The sequence below is a fragment of the Acipenser ruthenus genome, chromosome 5 (assembly GCF_902713425.1).
Source record: "Acipenser ruthenus chromosome 5, fAciRut3.2 maternal haplotype, whole genome shotgun sequence".
Lineage (NCBI taxonomy): Eukaryota > Metazoa > Chordata > Actinopteri > Acipenseriformes > Acipenseridae > Acipenser > Acipenser ruthenus.
The window spans coordinates 7,651,719-7,668,796 of NC_081193.1; the positions used below are offsets into that span (position 1 = coordinate 7,651,719).

The window sequence follows — 17,078 nt, forward strand, 5'->3', positions numbered from 1 at the left end:
ACACCCTGTCAAGGTCTGCAATTTGGAGAGCACATAGCTAACATGATGTTATTAAAACAAGTCTTCAAGGAATTGAATTTGAGTGGGAAGTTAAACATGATTGCGGGACACTGCAATCTACAAAGAAACAGGCCTGAAAATAAAATGAGGAAAGAGAAAGTATTCAGTGACTGCGGGAGACTCCCACAAAGCAAAACTCTGCTGCTCGCTGTACTGAGAACAGCCATGAGGACTGCTGTCTATCTAGGAGGATTGTAGCAGGTTATCAGTGTGTTTTGCCAGGCTAGATCTAATGCATACTAACTTTAAAATCTGCAAAGATAAAAAGAATAAGTTACCTGAAAGCAGCAATTTAATCCAGACACTGCCTAGCACTGAAACCTCTAACAGACAGTATGCACAAGTCATGCATGTATTCTTTGTTATCGCTGATCCTGCTTTGACCTAGACCATAATTGTTTTATTCTTTTAGGGTAAAATGCTATTTATGATAATTTCAATACGATTTTCCAAACATTATTCAAAACTGTTTCCGAAGTTAAAAATACACTGCTGGGGACAATATATATATATATATATATATATATATATATATATATATATATACACACACACACACACACACACACACACACACACACACACACACACATATACACAGCCACTATTCTGAACTTTTTTGGATACATTTTTTGCTTATGATTCACAGGGTTCTTTCCAGTTGTTCAGTAATAAATGCATCTTAAATTAGGTCCAAGAATCTGTCTAACAAACAAAACAATTACTACTGAGAAAAACATGTATATGTGTAAATGTGCACTGGTACATACTCAATAAATCATCCTTTAAGGGATGAACCACCCTCATTTCCAACAGTGATCGGTTTTTTATGGTTCACATTGTGAACTACATTTATCCTAGTAGGCAATATTGGCACCAGTTACTTATCTTTGCAGGTAATCGATGTTAGCAATTAAACCCAAGTAAGGTTTTAAATATTGGATAATTTTCCAATTTCAAGAATACCAGAAGTGATTAGAAAAGTTTAAAAAAAAGTAAGTAACAGACACATTTCAGTATGGCAATTTCGTGTATTGCTACCCATGCCACAAAAGGCAGGAAGTTGATCATACCTGTCAAACAGATTTCTCCGAGTTGAGTCGATAGCACGATCAACAGTGTCAATTGCTTCTTTGATCGAGATTGCAACAAATGGATCTCCATTTCGACTGATTTCACGAACTTTGAAAGGGGAATAAAAACACAAACAATAGTTTCAATGACATGGCTTAAAATGACATAAGCATTGTGCATTCTGTTTCACCACACCTAGGTTAACAGCTTCTGTTTCCTTCACAAGAAATGTACTTCCAAATCCATGCTGGGGTATACTTGAATGCAATGGAAAAGCATTTCCCCTCTCATTATATATATATATATATATATATATATATATATATATATATATATATATATGCCTTTAGCTGACTCCAAACCACAACTGGCAGAGATTTGTTTGAAGAGCAATGAATATGGTGGAAGAATTCTACCATGTCCATATGGAAGATGGTTAATGGCTGGATAAAAGCATCCTTGGAAAACTGTTAGTCAATTTGTGTAAGATGGGGGGTCAAAATGGAAACAATGATATGTTTCCTAAATTTTGTGGACAAATAACACCTACAGAGTTCACACTTACATATTCCTCTGGGCCAAGTTAGGTGCTGCTGTGAATTTAACCAATAACCTAAACTAACATCATGTTCAATCTCTCTGAGAACCCAAAATAGTTTATAACCTAGATTTGAAGTGAACGACTCCTAGGACTTCCCTTGCACCTGTGTAATTTTCTGAGTGCAGGCAGCTTACCCTGAACCGTCAGAACCATGCTAACAGAGGAGTACCCGATGGTGTTCCTGGCAACACATTCATATCGCCCTTGATCTGCAGGTCCCACATCTCGAATAGCCAGGAAACCCTCTGGACTGACGTGAAACTTTCCACTTTCTGTTACCTGAACACCATCCTGAGAACATGAACAAGAAACCAGCATGTTACACTCAGACGTGTTAGTGAAGTCACAAGAAACCAGCACGTTACACTCAAGAGGTGTTAGTGAAGTCACAAGAAAGCAGCACATTACACTCAAGAGGTGTTAGTGAAGTCACAAGAAAGCAGCACATTACACTCAAGAGGTGTTAGTGAAGTCACAAGAAAGCAGCACGTTACACTCAGAGGTGTAGTGAAGTCACAAGAAAGCAACACGTTACACTCAGAGGTGTTAGTGAAGTCACAAGAAAGCAGCACATTACACTCAAGAGGTGTTAGTGAAGTCACAAGAAAGCAGCACATTACACTCAGAGGTGTTAGTGAAGTCACAAGAAAGCAGCACATTACACTCAGAGGTGTTAGTGAAGTCACAAGAAAGCAGCACGTTACACTGAGGTGTTAGTGAAGTCACAAGAAAGCAGCACGTTACACTCAGAGGTGTTAGTGAAGTCACAAGAAAGCAGCACATTACACTCAGAGGTGTTAGTGAAGTCACAAGAAAGCAGCACGTTACACTCGGACGTGTTAGTGAAGTCACAAGAAAGCAGCACATTACACTCAGAGGTGTTAGTGAAGTCACAAGAAAGCAGCACGTTACACTCAGAGGTGTTAGTGAAGTCACAAGAAAGCAGCACATTACACTCAGAGGTGTTAGTGAAGTCACAAGAAAGCAGCACATTACACTCAGAGGTGTTAGTGAAGTCACAAGAAAGCAGCACGTTACACTCAGAGGTGTTAGTGAAGTCACAAGAAAGCAGCACGTTACACTCGGACGTGTTAGTGAAGTCACAAGAAACCAGCACGTTACACTCAAGAGGTGTTAGTGAAGTCACAAGAAAGCAGCATGTTACACTCAAGAGGTGTTAGTGAAGTCACAAGAAAGCAGCACGTTACACTCAGAGGTGTTAGTGAAGTCACAAGAAAGCAACACGTTACACTGAGGTGTTAGTGAAGTCACAAGAAAGCAGCACGTTACACTCAGAGGTGTTAGTGAAGTCACAAGAAAGCAGCACGTTACACTCGGACGTGTTAGTGAAGTCACAAGAAACCAGCACGTTACACTCAGAGGTGTTAGTGAAGTCACAAGAAAGCAGCACGTTACACTCAGAGGTGTTAGTGAAGTCACAAGAAAGCAGCACGTTACACTCGGACGTGTTAGTGAAGTCACAAGAAACCAGCACGTTACACTCAAGAGGTGTTAGTGAAATCACAAGAAAGCAGCACGTTACACTCAAGAGGTGTTAGTGAAGTCACAAGAAAGCAGCACGTTACACTCAGAGGTGTTAGTGAAGTCACAAGAAAGCAGCACGTTACACTCGGACGTGTTAGTGAAATCACAAGAAAGCAGCACGTTACACTGAGGTGTTAGTGAAGTCACAAGAAAGCAGCACATTACACTCAGAGGTGTTAGTGAAGTCACAAGAAACCAGCACATTACACTCAAGAGGTGTTAGTGAAGTCACAAGAAAGCAGCACGTTACACTCAGAGGTGTTAGTGAAGTCACAAGAAAGCAGCACGTTACACTCAGAGGTGTTAGTGAAGTCACAAGAAAGCAGCACGTTACACTCGGACGTGTTAGTGAAGTCACAAGAAACCAGCACGTTACACTCAAGAGGTGTTAGTGAAATCACAAGAAAGCAGCACGTTACACTCAAGAGGTGTTAGTGAAGTCACAAGAAAGCAGCACGTTACACTCAGAGGTGTTAGTGAAGTCACAAGAAAGCAGCACGTTACACTCGGACGTGTTAGTGAAATCACAAGAAAGCAGCACGTTACACTGAGGTGTTAGTGAAGTCACAAGAAAGCAGCACATTACACTCAGAGGTGTTAGTGAAGTCACAAGAAACCAGCACATTACACTCAAGAGGTGTTAGTGAAGTCACAAGAAAGCAGCACGTTACACTCAGAGGTGTTAGTGAAGTCACAAGAAAGCAGCACGTTACACTCAGAGGTGTTAGTGAAGTCACAAGAAAGCAGCACGTTACACTCGGACGTGTTAGTGAAGTCACAAGAAACCAGCACGTTACACTCAAGAGGTGTTAGTGAAATCACAAGAAAGCAGCACGTTACACTCAAGAGGTGTTAGTGAAGTCACAAGAAAGCAGCACATTACACTCAGAGGTGTTAGTGAAGTCACAAGAAACCAGCACATTACACTCAAGAGGTGTTAGTGAAGTCACAAGAAAGCAGCACGTTACACTCAGAGGTGTTAGTGAAGTCACAAGAAAGCAGCACGTTACACTCGGACGTGTTAGTGAAATCACAAGAAAGCAGCACGTTACACTCAAGAGGTGTTAGTGAAGTCACAAGAAAGCAGCACATTACACTCAGAGGTGTTAGTGAAGTCACAAGAAACCAGCACATTACACTCAAGAGGTGTTAGTGAAGTCACAAGAAAGCAGCACGTTACACTCAGAGGTGTTAGTGAAGTCACAAGAAAGCAGCACGTTACACTCGGACGTGTTAGTGAAATCACAAGAAAGCAGCACGTTACACTGAGGTGTTAGTGAAGTCACAAGAAACCAGCACATTACACTGAGGTGTTAGTGAAGTCACAAGAAAGCAACACGTTACACTCAGAGGTGTTAGTGAAGTCACAAGAAAGCAGCACGTTACACTCAGAGGTGTTAGTGAAGTCACAAGAAAGCAGCACGTTACACTCAAGAGGTGTTAGTGAAGTCACAAGAAAGCAGCACGTTACACTCAAGAGGTGTTAGTGAAGTCACAAGAAAGCAGCACGTTACACTCAAGAGGTGTTAGTGAAGTCACAAGAAAGCAGCACGTTACACTCGGACGTGTTAGTGAAATCACAAGAAAGCAGCACGTTACACTGAGGTGTTAGTGAAGTCACAAGAAAGCAGCACGTTACACTCAGAGGTGTTAGTGAAGTCACAAGAAATCTTAAGAACATGTTGCTTGTTTTTTTGCTCTCTCCTTTCTCAGATAGAGCAGTTATTTCAGACTTCATGCAATGGTCAAAAAAACACTGAACATACATTTCTGATCTCCACAAGTCAAACTGGGTGATCATGTGACCACAAGGCTGTCAAGAACAGTGTATACAGAATGTGACTAAATACAGGACAGTGAATGCAGGCATTTTGAAAGGATATTAAGAGGGGTGGAAATCAATTGTATGACTGTTCCATTTCCGAGATATTAAGCAGAGTGTGATATTAACCAAAGTGATAATATCAGGAGCTTGTTTCCATTGACTCATTATATTGTGGTTGTGACATTTCAATTTGATGATAATAAGCGGGCGTGATATAAACTATAGTGATATTATGTGTGTTTAATAACGCAGTTAAATAAATCAGTTGTATTTGGTATTCATGTTGTTCTATCAACACTACAATGTAATACTTTGGAAAGCTGTAGCAGTAAAAATGAGCCGACAGTGGCAGCTGAACTACTGGCATAGAATTCTAAAAAAAATCTTTTAGTGTACCATGAAAAACGGATGTCGGACACTGTAGCAAAAGCACTTCATTATTAAAAACAACATTCAGAGCAAGAACAAACTCCCAGTCTATGAACTACTTCTAACCTTGTTCCATGTGATCACTGGCTCAGGCTCTCCCTGAGCACTACAGGGAATCTGTACATCACTGCCAGATTCCACCGTCAAGTCCCTTGGAGCATTTGTGAAAACAGGCGTTACTGACGATTTAAAAAACATATGATAAAAATTGCGTTAATTCTTTTTAGGCTTGATATTCAATAATTAAGCTGATGTTGCAAAATATTTAAGCTAAATGTTATTACACTCATAAACCCCTACCCCTTAACTTAATTAGGACACTTGTTACGTCCTAAGCTTGTATAAGACTGAGAACCAGAAAAAAGAATAGGCTAATTATACCAGCTAAGACGACCCTGGGTCATTGTAATTTTGTGTGTGCTTGTAGCCCCTTAGGCAAATATTTTACTGCAGATATTTCAGTATCACACACCCATCCCTTCAATGACAACACTATATCTTTGCTTACAACTCTGTATAATTCAATACAAACTTGGATAAGCCTTCCATTTCCAACAACTGTTTTTGTCTTCTGGTGCTTTAAAAGCATCTCCACATCCATTAGGACGCGCACAACATCTGGTCAGTGCTGAATTACAGCACTCGTTGGTTTCCTGGGCTGTTTTCAATTACAGGGTTGCTTTTGTTGGTCTTCCATTGCAATAGAGGAGTGATCTAGAAGTCTGTCATTAGTTCTTTAAGCAGCCATTCTTTTATGTATTCTAGGTTTTCATCTGAATCAATTCGCCCACTCTTTTACAGCTTTTTAACAGCACAAATCTGGATTTCTCATCTCTCACAGTCAAATTGTACAGTTTGAACTTTACATCAACCCCTAAGTCTTATCATCAGCTGTGCTTTTAGTCTTTGTTTACAAAATAACGTATATTTTTGGCAGAGCCCCTTTTTATGTTAGGGCTTTCATCATGGTACAAATACACAACACTTACTAATAAACTCTGTCGTTTAGTAGGGGAAGAAAAGGTAATAAAAACTAGATCATGACCTTAAGACAATTACAGTAACTGTTATTACTTGAAGCATCAGTAGCTTTTTGGAAAAGATGCCCACTTAATGGCATGCTCATTTACGCTGAGCAGCAGAGCAGATTTAAAATCGGTGAGCCGAGTGAGCGGAAATATTCTCGCTCAGAGCCACTCAGTTACTTAACCCTCTCAAGGTTATAAGCTCAGATAAAACTGTTCAAAATTATATCCCAACTTCAGGATCATCAACTCCATATAATACTTAAAAACAAAAAATATTGATGCAAGGCAGAACAAAAACAACATTTCTGGAGTGATCTCATTCTCATCTCCTCAGCATTCTTAACAGTACAAACACGACAATGCAGAAAGCTGAGCAGCATTTGAAATATGAATAAGTGAAGGAATACCTCTGTGTTGTACAGTGAGCTGCACTGCAGTTCTTACAGAGCCCACGATGTTGATGGCTTGACATTCATACTGGCCTTGGTCATGAGGGGCGACCCTGGCGATTCGCAGCGTTCCCGTCGACAGAACCACACGTCTTCTGTCAGTAGGCAGTGGACTTCCTAAAGGAAACAGTTGCCCACAATTTCTTTAGGTTTCACTCTCAAGATGAGCCACTAGAGACAGTGGTATGTGACAGCGGGTCCTGGTATCGGCGAGATAGACCCTGTTCACAGCCGCCGCATGTTCAGTTCTGCAACCCCATTCACATTTGTGGTTTAAGGTGCCTTTGCACGTTCACATATGTGACTGAAAAGCAGGCCTAAAATGTGTCGAACTGCTTTTTTTTATTTTTTATTTTTTTTATGGAACGATAGCCTGTTACTCAGAATGGAACAGCTACAGTGATATACAGTAATCCTTGATTTGTAGCAGATGTTTCTTATCAATATATTTTTTCAATGCAGCACAGTAGGAATTTTATAGTATATATAAAAAAAAAACGACATATATTATTAACAATTTTGACTTAATGTTATGGTGCATCAACAATCTTACTATTTGTGGATGAGAACAGTATTTTGTGTGTTAAACAAGCCGCTAAAATTAATGAGCTGCATTTTAATGTAAACACTTCTGTAGCTATGTATATCATTGCGTGCAGAATAAACAATGGTGGCTGAATATGCCAAGTCACCAGCATTATTGTTCATTATTGAGATCCACAATCTTGCAGTTTTTATATTCATCACTTTGTCACTAAATAACAGGAAGAAAAGGTAATTGTGACAAATGAAGCTTAATTATTAACGTACTGCAGCTCATACATGATGTGAAAGAAACAACCTGAACGTTAACCCGCTAGATTTTTTATTTAATATTGTTATAATTAAAGTTGTAATGATGTAGAAATAATTCCCATTCAATATTGATCCACTGCCATCTTGGCTAGCATAGCATTCGCCTTTCTATTTATCTTTCGCTCATGCAGATAAAAACACCCAAACACATGCTGAGAATGCAGTATGTTTTTGCATATCTTGGTTTTCCAGAGTAAAAAGAAGCCCACAATTCCACACCTGCTCTTAAATGTATGGTGTAGATGGAAGAACAGGCTTTTACTGCAGCTGCTCCAACTAGTGCCATCTTTAAAACAGCTGGTGACTCACTGTGTGTTTCAAGACAGAGGCGTGTAGAAAGAATGTGGGAATACAAAATGTGCTTCCTTACCTCCTCTGGTCCAAGCTATTTCAGGACGTGGATAGCCTTGTGCCTCGCAGGTCAAGTCCACAGTGTGCCCCTCCACCACCACCTGATCCTCTGGGATGACTGTAAACTGAGGCGTGGCTGTGATTACATACAATAGGAGAGTAAAACCAGATGAGCATTAAATAAAAGTGAATCATTTAACAGAAAAAGAAACACCAGGCTTATCATTTTTCCTGTTTCCCCTGATAAGAGCTCAGAATCATCAATAAATGCATCAGATGCCTCACATTAGACAGGCTAGGGAGGGACTTCCCTTAAAAGTTAAGGTTTATGAAGCAAACTAAGAATGGTAATATTACCAGTGTTTCCCCCGGATTACCATGAGGTCTCAAATCATCCGAACGGATGCAAGAGGGTCTGATATGGAAGAGAGTTGCCAAAAAGTTTGGGATTGTATATTGACATTTTTCTTATAGGTGAGAAGATTTATCCAACATGGATCAATATATTAAACAAATGCTACAAAATAATGCAACCCTCCATTTCAAATGTATTTTCCTTTACCTTGTACTATGATGTATGCTGTTGCGTGGATCGTATCGACATTGTTGCTTGCGAAGCATGTGTACTGTCCCCCGTCGGCCTGATTGATATTCTGTATGAAGAGCCCCCCAGAGGAGGTAATGGCAATGCGGGAATCGCTAGGTAAAGGAGTGCGGTCTCCTTTGGTCCAGGAGATCCGTGGATGAGGCTGCCCTGTGGCACTGCACTCCAGGGTGACGCTCTCTCCAACCAGCACCTCAGTGTTCTGAGGCTGGATTACAAAACTGGGCCTTGCTGCAAAAATAAATCCATACATTAATAAATACATTGTAGTAGTGTCATAATCTAATCTCCATGATAAACTATGAAACAATTCTGTTCTAAATTCTGACTAGACCACTAAAGAACACATGCTTAGTTCCTTATTGCTAACATTTTCCCCACTTGTGTTAGTTATATATTGCTGGTGGCCTCGAAATAACTGTCTATGTACCGGTGCTATATATATTAAAATCTATTAACTGATGAATGTTCAGGAGACAGCAGGTTGACTCACATGGTGCACCAAAGTACCGAAGGGTGACTTGAGAAGTCATCACTTCTCCCGCAACGTTTTTTGCCATGCACTGGTAAACTCCTTGGTCAGTCTCACGGGTATCCTGGATCATTAAGGTGCCATCTTCTAGCAAGTTTAATCGAGAGTCATCCCTCATGTCCAATTCATTGCTAAGAAAAGATAGATATTATAGAGAGTGTTTGCAAGTTTAGGTTGGCAAAACCTGACAAGACGAGCGATTTATTACAGCATTTCAGACACTCAATAATGCATGCCTTACTGATGCTATAAACTACATATCCAAATAAACACAAAAAGTTCCAGTCAAAGCATTAGTTGTACTAATCAGGAAGCTACCTACAAGGCAAGGAAATGATGAGGGTCGCTCATGTTTTTCTGATGTTCAGTTAAATGCAGCTGGGAAGTTACTGCACATTTAAAGTTGTTTTAAAATCCACCAGAAAAGACGAAATTTTGGAATGCTGTGCATTTCATTTCAGCCACATAAAAACAACCAAATCTAAAACAATGGCCTTATTTGTTTAAATAAAAGCCTTACTTATTCCGTAGCCAGATGATTTCTGGTTTGGGGTTGCCTTCTGCTCTGCAGGTGAAATAAACTGTGTTTCCAGAAGTAACATCCACATCCTGGGGTTCAAATGTGATTCTTGGGATCTCTGGATAACAGATAAAAAAAAACAACACACACAAATATACCTACATGTGATTAAAAGCGTACTGTAGAACAATACTGTACAGTATTTCATTTTTATATTTAATAAAGGAATACTTGTCATTTCTACTGCAGCCTTTTTATGTTGGTCCTGTGAATACATATTTAGATCCTTGGTCACAACTAACTTTAGAACCCATGCCAAACCTCTCCTGGAAATGTTGTAAATAGACGATTATATGCATTTGTAACTACAAGGAGTCATACCACAAGAAAAAGCAACAAAGATAGCCATCTCTACCAGATAAAAAGGAACATTTACAGGCTGTCATGAATGTCATGAATGCCATGAAGGAAATGCAATCATCTGATGCAGGGTCTCAGAAGAAAGCATATAAAAGCTGTGCTGGGACAAATATCCGAACAGACACTGCTTGACATGTACTTAAAACGGCAAATATCAATCTCAGAAATGACATAAATGATAGAAAATCACAAACATGTATCACAACGTGTTCTGGCTTGCAACGATGTATCACCTTGCCAGAATTTGCGTGACAGTTTCTAAAACAGCAAGTGAAAGAAGAGCTAGGTCTGGTGTGTGGGATAATTATAAAAAACAAACAGAGGGGGAAAAAAAAAACCCAGAGGATCAACACAGCTGCTCCTGACTCCCTCTTTAAAAACAAGTGTTTGACAGCAAGACGTACACAGAGCAGATCAGGAGGAGCACGCAGCCCAGCTGCTGAACAGAGATCTCTTCCTAAAGACGCAGGTGCTGCTTCACATTTGGGAAGAGAGTCAGAATGCAGGTATGCCTCAACAATAATAAAGAAGTGTTCTCATTTTCTGATCAAACTATTTTGCACAAACTAAAAATTTATGTGAGGCCCTGTCAGCCAAGCAAAAAAAGCATCTGGGTTTATGAAACAAGCCTATGAGTGACATTCATCACCCATCTGTAAATGCAAAATAAGCACAACCAGTATCATGGCAAATAGATCATGAAACATTAACTGTAATGTCTGATATAATGTAATGTCTATATATATATATATATATATATATATATATATATATATATATATATATATATATATATATATATACACTGACATAGGATGCATCCATATACAGTACCCTCATTCTGATAGACTCAACAAATGTAAGCAAGACATACAGACAGGCAGTCAGGTGGACAATCAGACAAGACAGCCTCTATTTATTGCTATCTCACTACTGTAGAGACACATTATTACTGTATTTGGATGTATAATAAAGTAATGATGTGGTTTTATCCCTGTGTCTGTCTTGATGAGACACTTTTAAAGCAGACCCATGTACTCCCTCTGGAGATCAGATCCACTTTTAACTATTGCTTAGCCTGCATCCCAGCCACTTCATGCACATACTTTTAGAGGCTTATGATGTGGAAACTTGAGTTTTATGACAGGGCCAACTGCCATCCACAATTAAAAAATCCTACATCTAGGCCCAAGACCAAGTATGACCTGTCAGATATGCAGCATTTGCTTTGGTTTGCTGAACCGTGTGCACAAGCATTAGCCAATGAACATCACTTCCTTGAGAAATGGATGAAGTCAGGTAAGCAAAGTTACATATCTCAGTGCAAGAATCATTACAAGGAGACCTTGATTGCTGCCACAATAGTTTTCCAGGTATTTCAAACAAGAGGAAGAAAATCAAATAAATCTGCTACACCAGATCCAACGCCATCATTCCAGCTAAGAACTGGAGGACTGGCTCTCACTGGAATGAATTCCTGACTCCAGAAATCTCAGCCCTTAAGCAAAACATGTATAAATATGGCTATATAACAGACTGTTGCAGCTGCTTCCCAAAACAGACACATTCTTGCAAAGGAGTTTCATACTTTCCCTTTGAAACTCTCAACCTAACACAAGAAAATTTTAAAAGATAAAAGCAGCCCAAAAAATCTGCAGTACTTTTTGTGGGAAATAATGTGCTTAAAATTCCTCAGTTTCTGCAGCTTGCAGCATTAATCTTCCAATGGTTAGTTAGACAGCCCATGTATTGATGGGTTTTGTCCCTCTTAATTCATGTTTTAGCGATGCTTAAATTTGAACTTCGTCCTACTCTTTTTCCATAAAATAAAATAATAAAATACCGGCCTTGCCAACCTAGGTCAGCAGAATGACCACCTAATATCCTCTAAAGCTGAAGTTAAGGAATGCTGATACCAAGTTCATCTCAACTGGATGATTGGTTCTCAAGATACTGCTTAAAATGTGTGACATATGTACATAGATGCCTCCACTATTTCCCATTTACAAGATACTCCCTGTTGTCCTAAAGTGATCCTGCACCTTTATGCATAGAACTTGCAAGACAAAATACAATCAAATCTTTTATAAAATTACCCTCTGAGCTTAAAAAAAAAAGAAAAAAAAAAGAAATGGTATTCTAGTGCATGAGTGGAACAACAGAGTACCAGTCTTTGCTTTTAATATTGAAGATGCAGAACTCACCACAGTTAAGCTCTTCAGCGGTCAGGGTGGCGACAGACCGGCCCTGCAGACTCCTGGGATACTCGCAGGTAGCAGCTGCCTGTGCGTTTCCAGATTCTGCATACTGCTTCAGCAGGGCCGCCAGCCAAAGGAGTGTGCAGTCGCAGTTCAAGGCATTGGAATCTAAACGGCTGGCAGAACAGAAAAAGCAACAACCAAAAAAAAAAAAAAAATCAAAACAGCCACATAACCACATGGATGATTATGAACACAACCAATGCATTGCTAAATGGCTGCAGTAAGTCAGTTTTTTAAACGAGGGGTCACACCGTGTAGCTCAGACACACAGTTCTTGAGAAAGACAAGACAGTATTTTCTACATATAGTGCCGATACAGAAAAGGTTTTAAGACACAGAAAACAAGCACGTCAACATCCTTCAGAACCTCTTGGCCTAAAAAAGTTTGGATAGCCCTCCATGTCTTGATCCAACTCGCAAGCATTGTATGAGAAATCCTTTAACTGCCACAGCCAAAGTTGCAGGGAGAAGAAACTAAAACCTTGTAATGTGAAATAGAGTTTATTATAATTACCAACAATTTAATGTTTCAGATCCACTTTTTTTTATTGTCTCTTGTCTCTTTATTGAGTGAAAACAGAGGTTCTACAGAATGAAACCTCGGGAGATGTTTCTCGATAAAGAAATGTAGATCTTTCTGTGAACCCTAGAAGAAAAATTACATAAAAAGGATACATCTCCACTGTAGTGAATATTACAGGAGGATGTGTCAATAGTTGTTTCCTTTTACTAGACCTCACACTTCCAAATAGAACCCTTGTATTTTCAGCTGCATTCCAGAGTTACCGGAAGTGCAGGCTTGGCAATGATATATTGTTCACTAACAGCCGTCAGTAAACTATCCAATACATACTGACCATAATGTGTGCACTCTCAAAATGTAGGATCTGCAAACTGCTGGCAATTATTTGAAGGGAAGATTTACTGATGTCGTTAGCTCTTTGTACTCAACCAAACAAATGAACTTATAAACATTGCAGCACTCATGAACTGTGATGGACTGGGGCTACAGAAAAAAACAACATGGTTTACTTACAGTCTTTTCATAGACTGCAAGTGTGAGAATGTCCCCAGTCCCAAATGTGTTATTCTGTTGTTGTGCAAAAATCTGTAAAAATGGGGAGAAAATAATCAATTAGTTCTTGTATTTTGTCATAAACTATCCCTTTCAATATATCACGTCTGTACTGTATCATGTATTGATACACATACTTACAATGTAATTACGAAAGGGGAAAAATGGATTTTAAAACCATCCATACCCACAACCATTTAATTTACCGGTATATACAAACTTGCATGATTGCTAGAAACAAACTCATTTAAAACATGCCTTTAATAAATCACACAGTACAAAAGGATGAGAGACTTACAGTCTTTCAAGTTTTGGAAGGTGAGTGAAGGATTCTGGCTCCAAGGTTTCTATTTGATTGAAGTGGAGGTACCTGTAAAACAAAAAGTTTGTCACTGCAAAATGCATCTACCAAAAAACACAAAATAAGAAAGGCTGTAAATGAAAGTATATCAAGTGAAGCTGCTTAAAATATGTGAGCACATTGTAACAACAGTCTTGTAATTGGTTAAATGGGTATTACTACCCTTGTACTGCAGAACAAGTCAGAAGAGGGTATAGTCATGGCTTCCATTTGTCTCCTTAGACCATTACACGAACACTAGCGTTCTCGTTACACAAATAGCATTCAACAGGTAGCATTTATTCCGCTTTCTTTAATTCAATTTGATTTTACTTTTTTATTTGTGGTCCAAAAAAATAAAAATAAAAACAACTCATTATATTTATTATTTTACTCCAATTGAAAAATGTGGATTCCCACATATATACATTGGGGGGGGGGGGAGGAGAGAGAGAGAGAGAGAGAGAGAGAGAGAGAGAGAGAGAGAGAGAGAGAGAGAGAGAGAGAGAATCACTGATTGAAAACAGAAAAGACTGACACAGAGATAGTCAGAGAGGTCTTCTTCAACAGCTCTGCCGAGTTGAGACAGAAGATGCAATGTTTAGAGAGCAGGGAGAAAATCAACTGGAATGTCACAGCTGTAGGCATTACACTTTAGGCTGTAGCGTTTATGGATTATCCGGCTACCTAGTATGTGAAAACTAAGCAAACACTGTATGAAATCACTCATGCTGGCAAGACACACCAAGACATACTGCCCTTTCCTTCAAAACTGAAACATTCCTGTGAAAGCAGTAAGCTGTACTGACATTTCTTTTGTGTTTTTATCTAGATTACAGAAAAAAAAAAAAACACCAAAGGAAAACAGCAAAGCCAGTAATATTTACAGACATATTTATATTCAGAGATCTATTATAATCCTTCCAAAGCAAAAAATAAACAAACAAGCAAACAAAACAAAACCAAAATGAAATGACCAGTATGACAAAATGCGACGTTGTATAATAATAGAGGGAAGAATTATGACAAAGTGGTAGGGAGGCTACAGGCAAACTAAATTATTTGCAATATTTGGCCCATACAACCTTAGGCCATTAATAGCAGTGAAAAAAGAGGGGGTGGAAACTAGCCATTGTACTCATTGGCGCCTATCTGGTATGTCTGGAACCTAACTCAATTCAGATGCAGCAGGATTTCAAATATTACGCATATTTCATAGGAGAGCACTTTCCTAAAAGGAGCAGTGTGATAGTTTCCCACTTAAAGAAACATTTACATTATAGCAGGAAAACTGATCCAATGAATAAGCATCTGAGAAACAGGAAGCTAGGCATATGTTTTTGGTTTTATGTTATTCTTAAGTCAGGTTTTTCTAGCAGGGATCTGTATTGTAAGAGTGACTGTGTGGTGAATGATGCCAAACGATTAACACACAGGTATTTCAAACAAAACCCTCAGGGGAGACAGTAGAAGCACAGATTTTACTCTTTACCTCAACCCAACCATGGCTCCTTCATATCATTCCACTGCAAGACGCTTTTCAAACAAGGTCCTGCAATGGAACGGTTTAGAACAGTGGTTCCCAACATGTGGTCCGTGGACCACTTTTGGGCCGTAAGTAAATTTCAGGTGGTCTGCAAACAACTCCCAAAATTTGGTTACACAGTTCTAAGCAACACAACAAACAGCTTGTGATCGTGCAAACACGATCATACTAAAGTGTCTTTCTGGGCCCATGATCGTGTAAACACGATAAAAAAACACACTTCATTTCTTCGACTTGGTGGGCCACCATACTCTGCAGTACAGCTTGTAAACGCATATCATTTTATAGGGGAGGGATTGAATTTCACTGCCTGCCTGTTTGTTTTTTTGTGTGACGTCACTGAGACGGGCATTTAATTTTTAAAGGGCGGAGACATTTCCAGCAGCACAGAGAAACAAAACATGACACAAGGACTTGTTTACAGTTAAGAAAACACTCTGAATCTGATGTACTTGACTTAGTTATATTAGAACATTTATTCTGTCATGTATTTTAATATATATGTTTACAACATTTATAAATATCAAGAAACGAGAGGATATAAGCAGACACTATTTCATGAACTAAATTTGCCAGTTCCGTTTTTTGTCCTTATTACTGGTAATAATGGAATGAACTATTTTATTTTTAAATATTTCTTTTGAGAAAATAATCAAGAGTAATGTCCTTACTGCTCATAAAGACCCTGAGAATGCAATACCAAGCATCACCTTCAAAAGCCACCATTAACTGAAACAGCTTCCAATGTGAAACAAATACTAACTAAATTACTTACACATTATGAAGGAACATTTGTCTTTTTTTGCCAGCATTAAAAAAAAAAAAATCTACAGCTAGCATTCACACAAATACACCCCTTTCTAACCCGTGCTCATTCTACTGCTGGTGTTCACTGTTCACAACAACAACAACAAAACACACTCTGGCTGTCCCAGCCTTTTCGGCATAAATGACCAAATTAAAAGAAGCAAACAGAACCATTAAATCCACAGTTTTAATACTTTTCATTTTCAACAATATAAAAAAAATGTGCTAGTGTTGCCAGAGATATAGGAATATCCCGATTTCCATATTATACGTTTTTGGAGAGGTTCGTTAATTACATTATATAAATACGTTACTTTCTACATGTACTTACACATACACATACAAATTAGCTTCAAAATGCTGATGTGAAAAAATGTGTGGCAAGTGGTCCGTGGGAAGAATTCAAACACCCTACATTGAAAAAGGCTGGGAAGCACTGCTCTAGAAAACCCACAGTGGCCAATCCCTACAATGACCAGATCACAGGATACACTTTCTTCTGTAGCTCCTCCTCATCTATGACGGATGCTTAGACTGCTGGTTCTGGGTTTACAGGAATCTGGACGATCACCTCCACCCCAGTTCAGCAGCTAACTGCCCATCGCTGGTGCCCACACCGAAGTTTAACCCACTAACTAAGCAAAAGGGTCACACAACACTTATTTTTCAGTGAAAAGCACTGACCAAGTACTGTTCTGTCGAAAGACCTACTGTATGCTGCACAACAAACAAGGAAAACTAGCTCATTTTATAGTT

The 17,078-nt window shown here is 39.0% G+C and overlaps 1 protein-coding gene across 2 annotated transcripts in view; it reads right to left on the reverse strand.

Moving 5' to 3' along the window:
• LOC117402925 (peroxidasin-like) overlaps positions 1 to 17,078 on the reverse strand; it is a 63,695-nt gene that overhangs the window by 16,932 nt on the left and 29,685 nt on the right. For both annotated transcript variants that reach the window (XM_034921165.2, XM_034004598.3), the window contains 11 exons: positions 13,928 to 13,999; positions 13,591 to 13,662; positions 12,498 to 12,667; positions 9,874 to 9,991; positions 9,315 to 9,484; positions 8,780 to 9,052; positions 8,237 to 8,353; positions 6,970 to 7,128; positions 5,601 to 5,713; positions 1,870 to 2,026; positions 1,134 to 1,242 (listed from right to left, as the gene is read on the reverse strand). In XM_034921165.2, the coding sequence (XP_034777056.2) occupies positions 1,134 to 1,242; positions 1,870 to 2,026; positions 5,601 to 5,713; positions 6,970 to 7,128; positions 8,237 to 8,353; positions 8,780 to 9,052; positions 9,315 to 9,484; positions 9,874 to 9,991; positions 12,498 to 12,667; positions 13,591 to 13,662; positions 13,928 to 13,999 (1,530 nt within the window). The remainder of the gene's footprint in view (positions 1 to 1,133; positions 1,243 to 1,869; positions 2,027 to 5,600; positions 5,714 to 6,969; positions 7,129 to 8,236; positions 8,354 to 8,779; positions 9,053 to 9,314; positions 9,485 to 9,873; positions 9,992 to 12,497; positions 12,668 to 13,590; positions 13,663 to 13,927; positions 14,000 to 17,078) is intronic.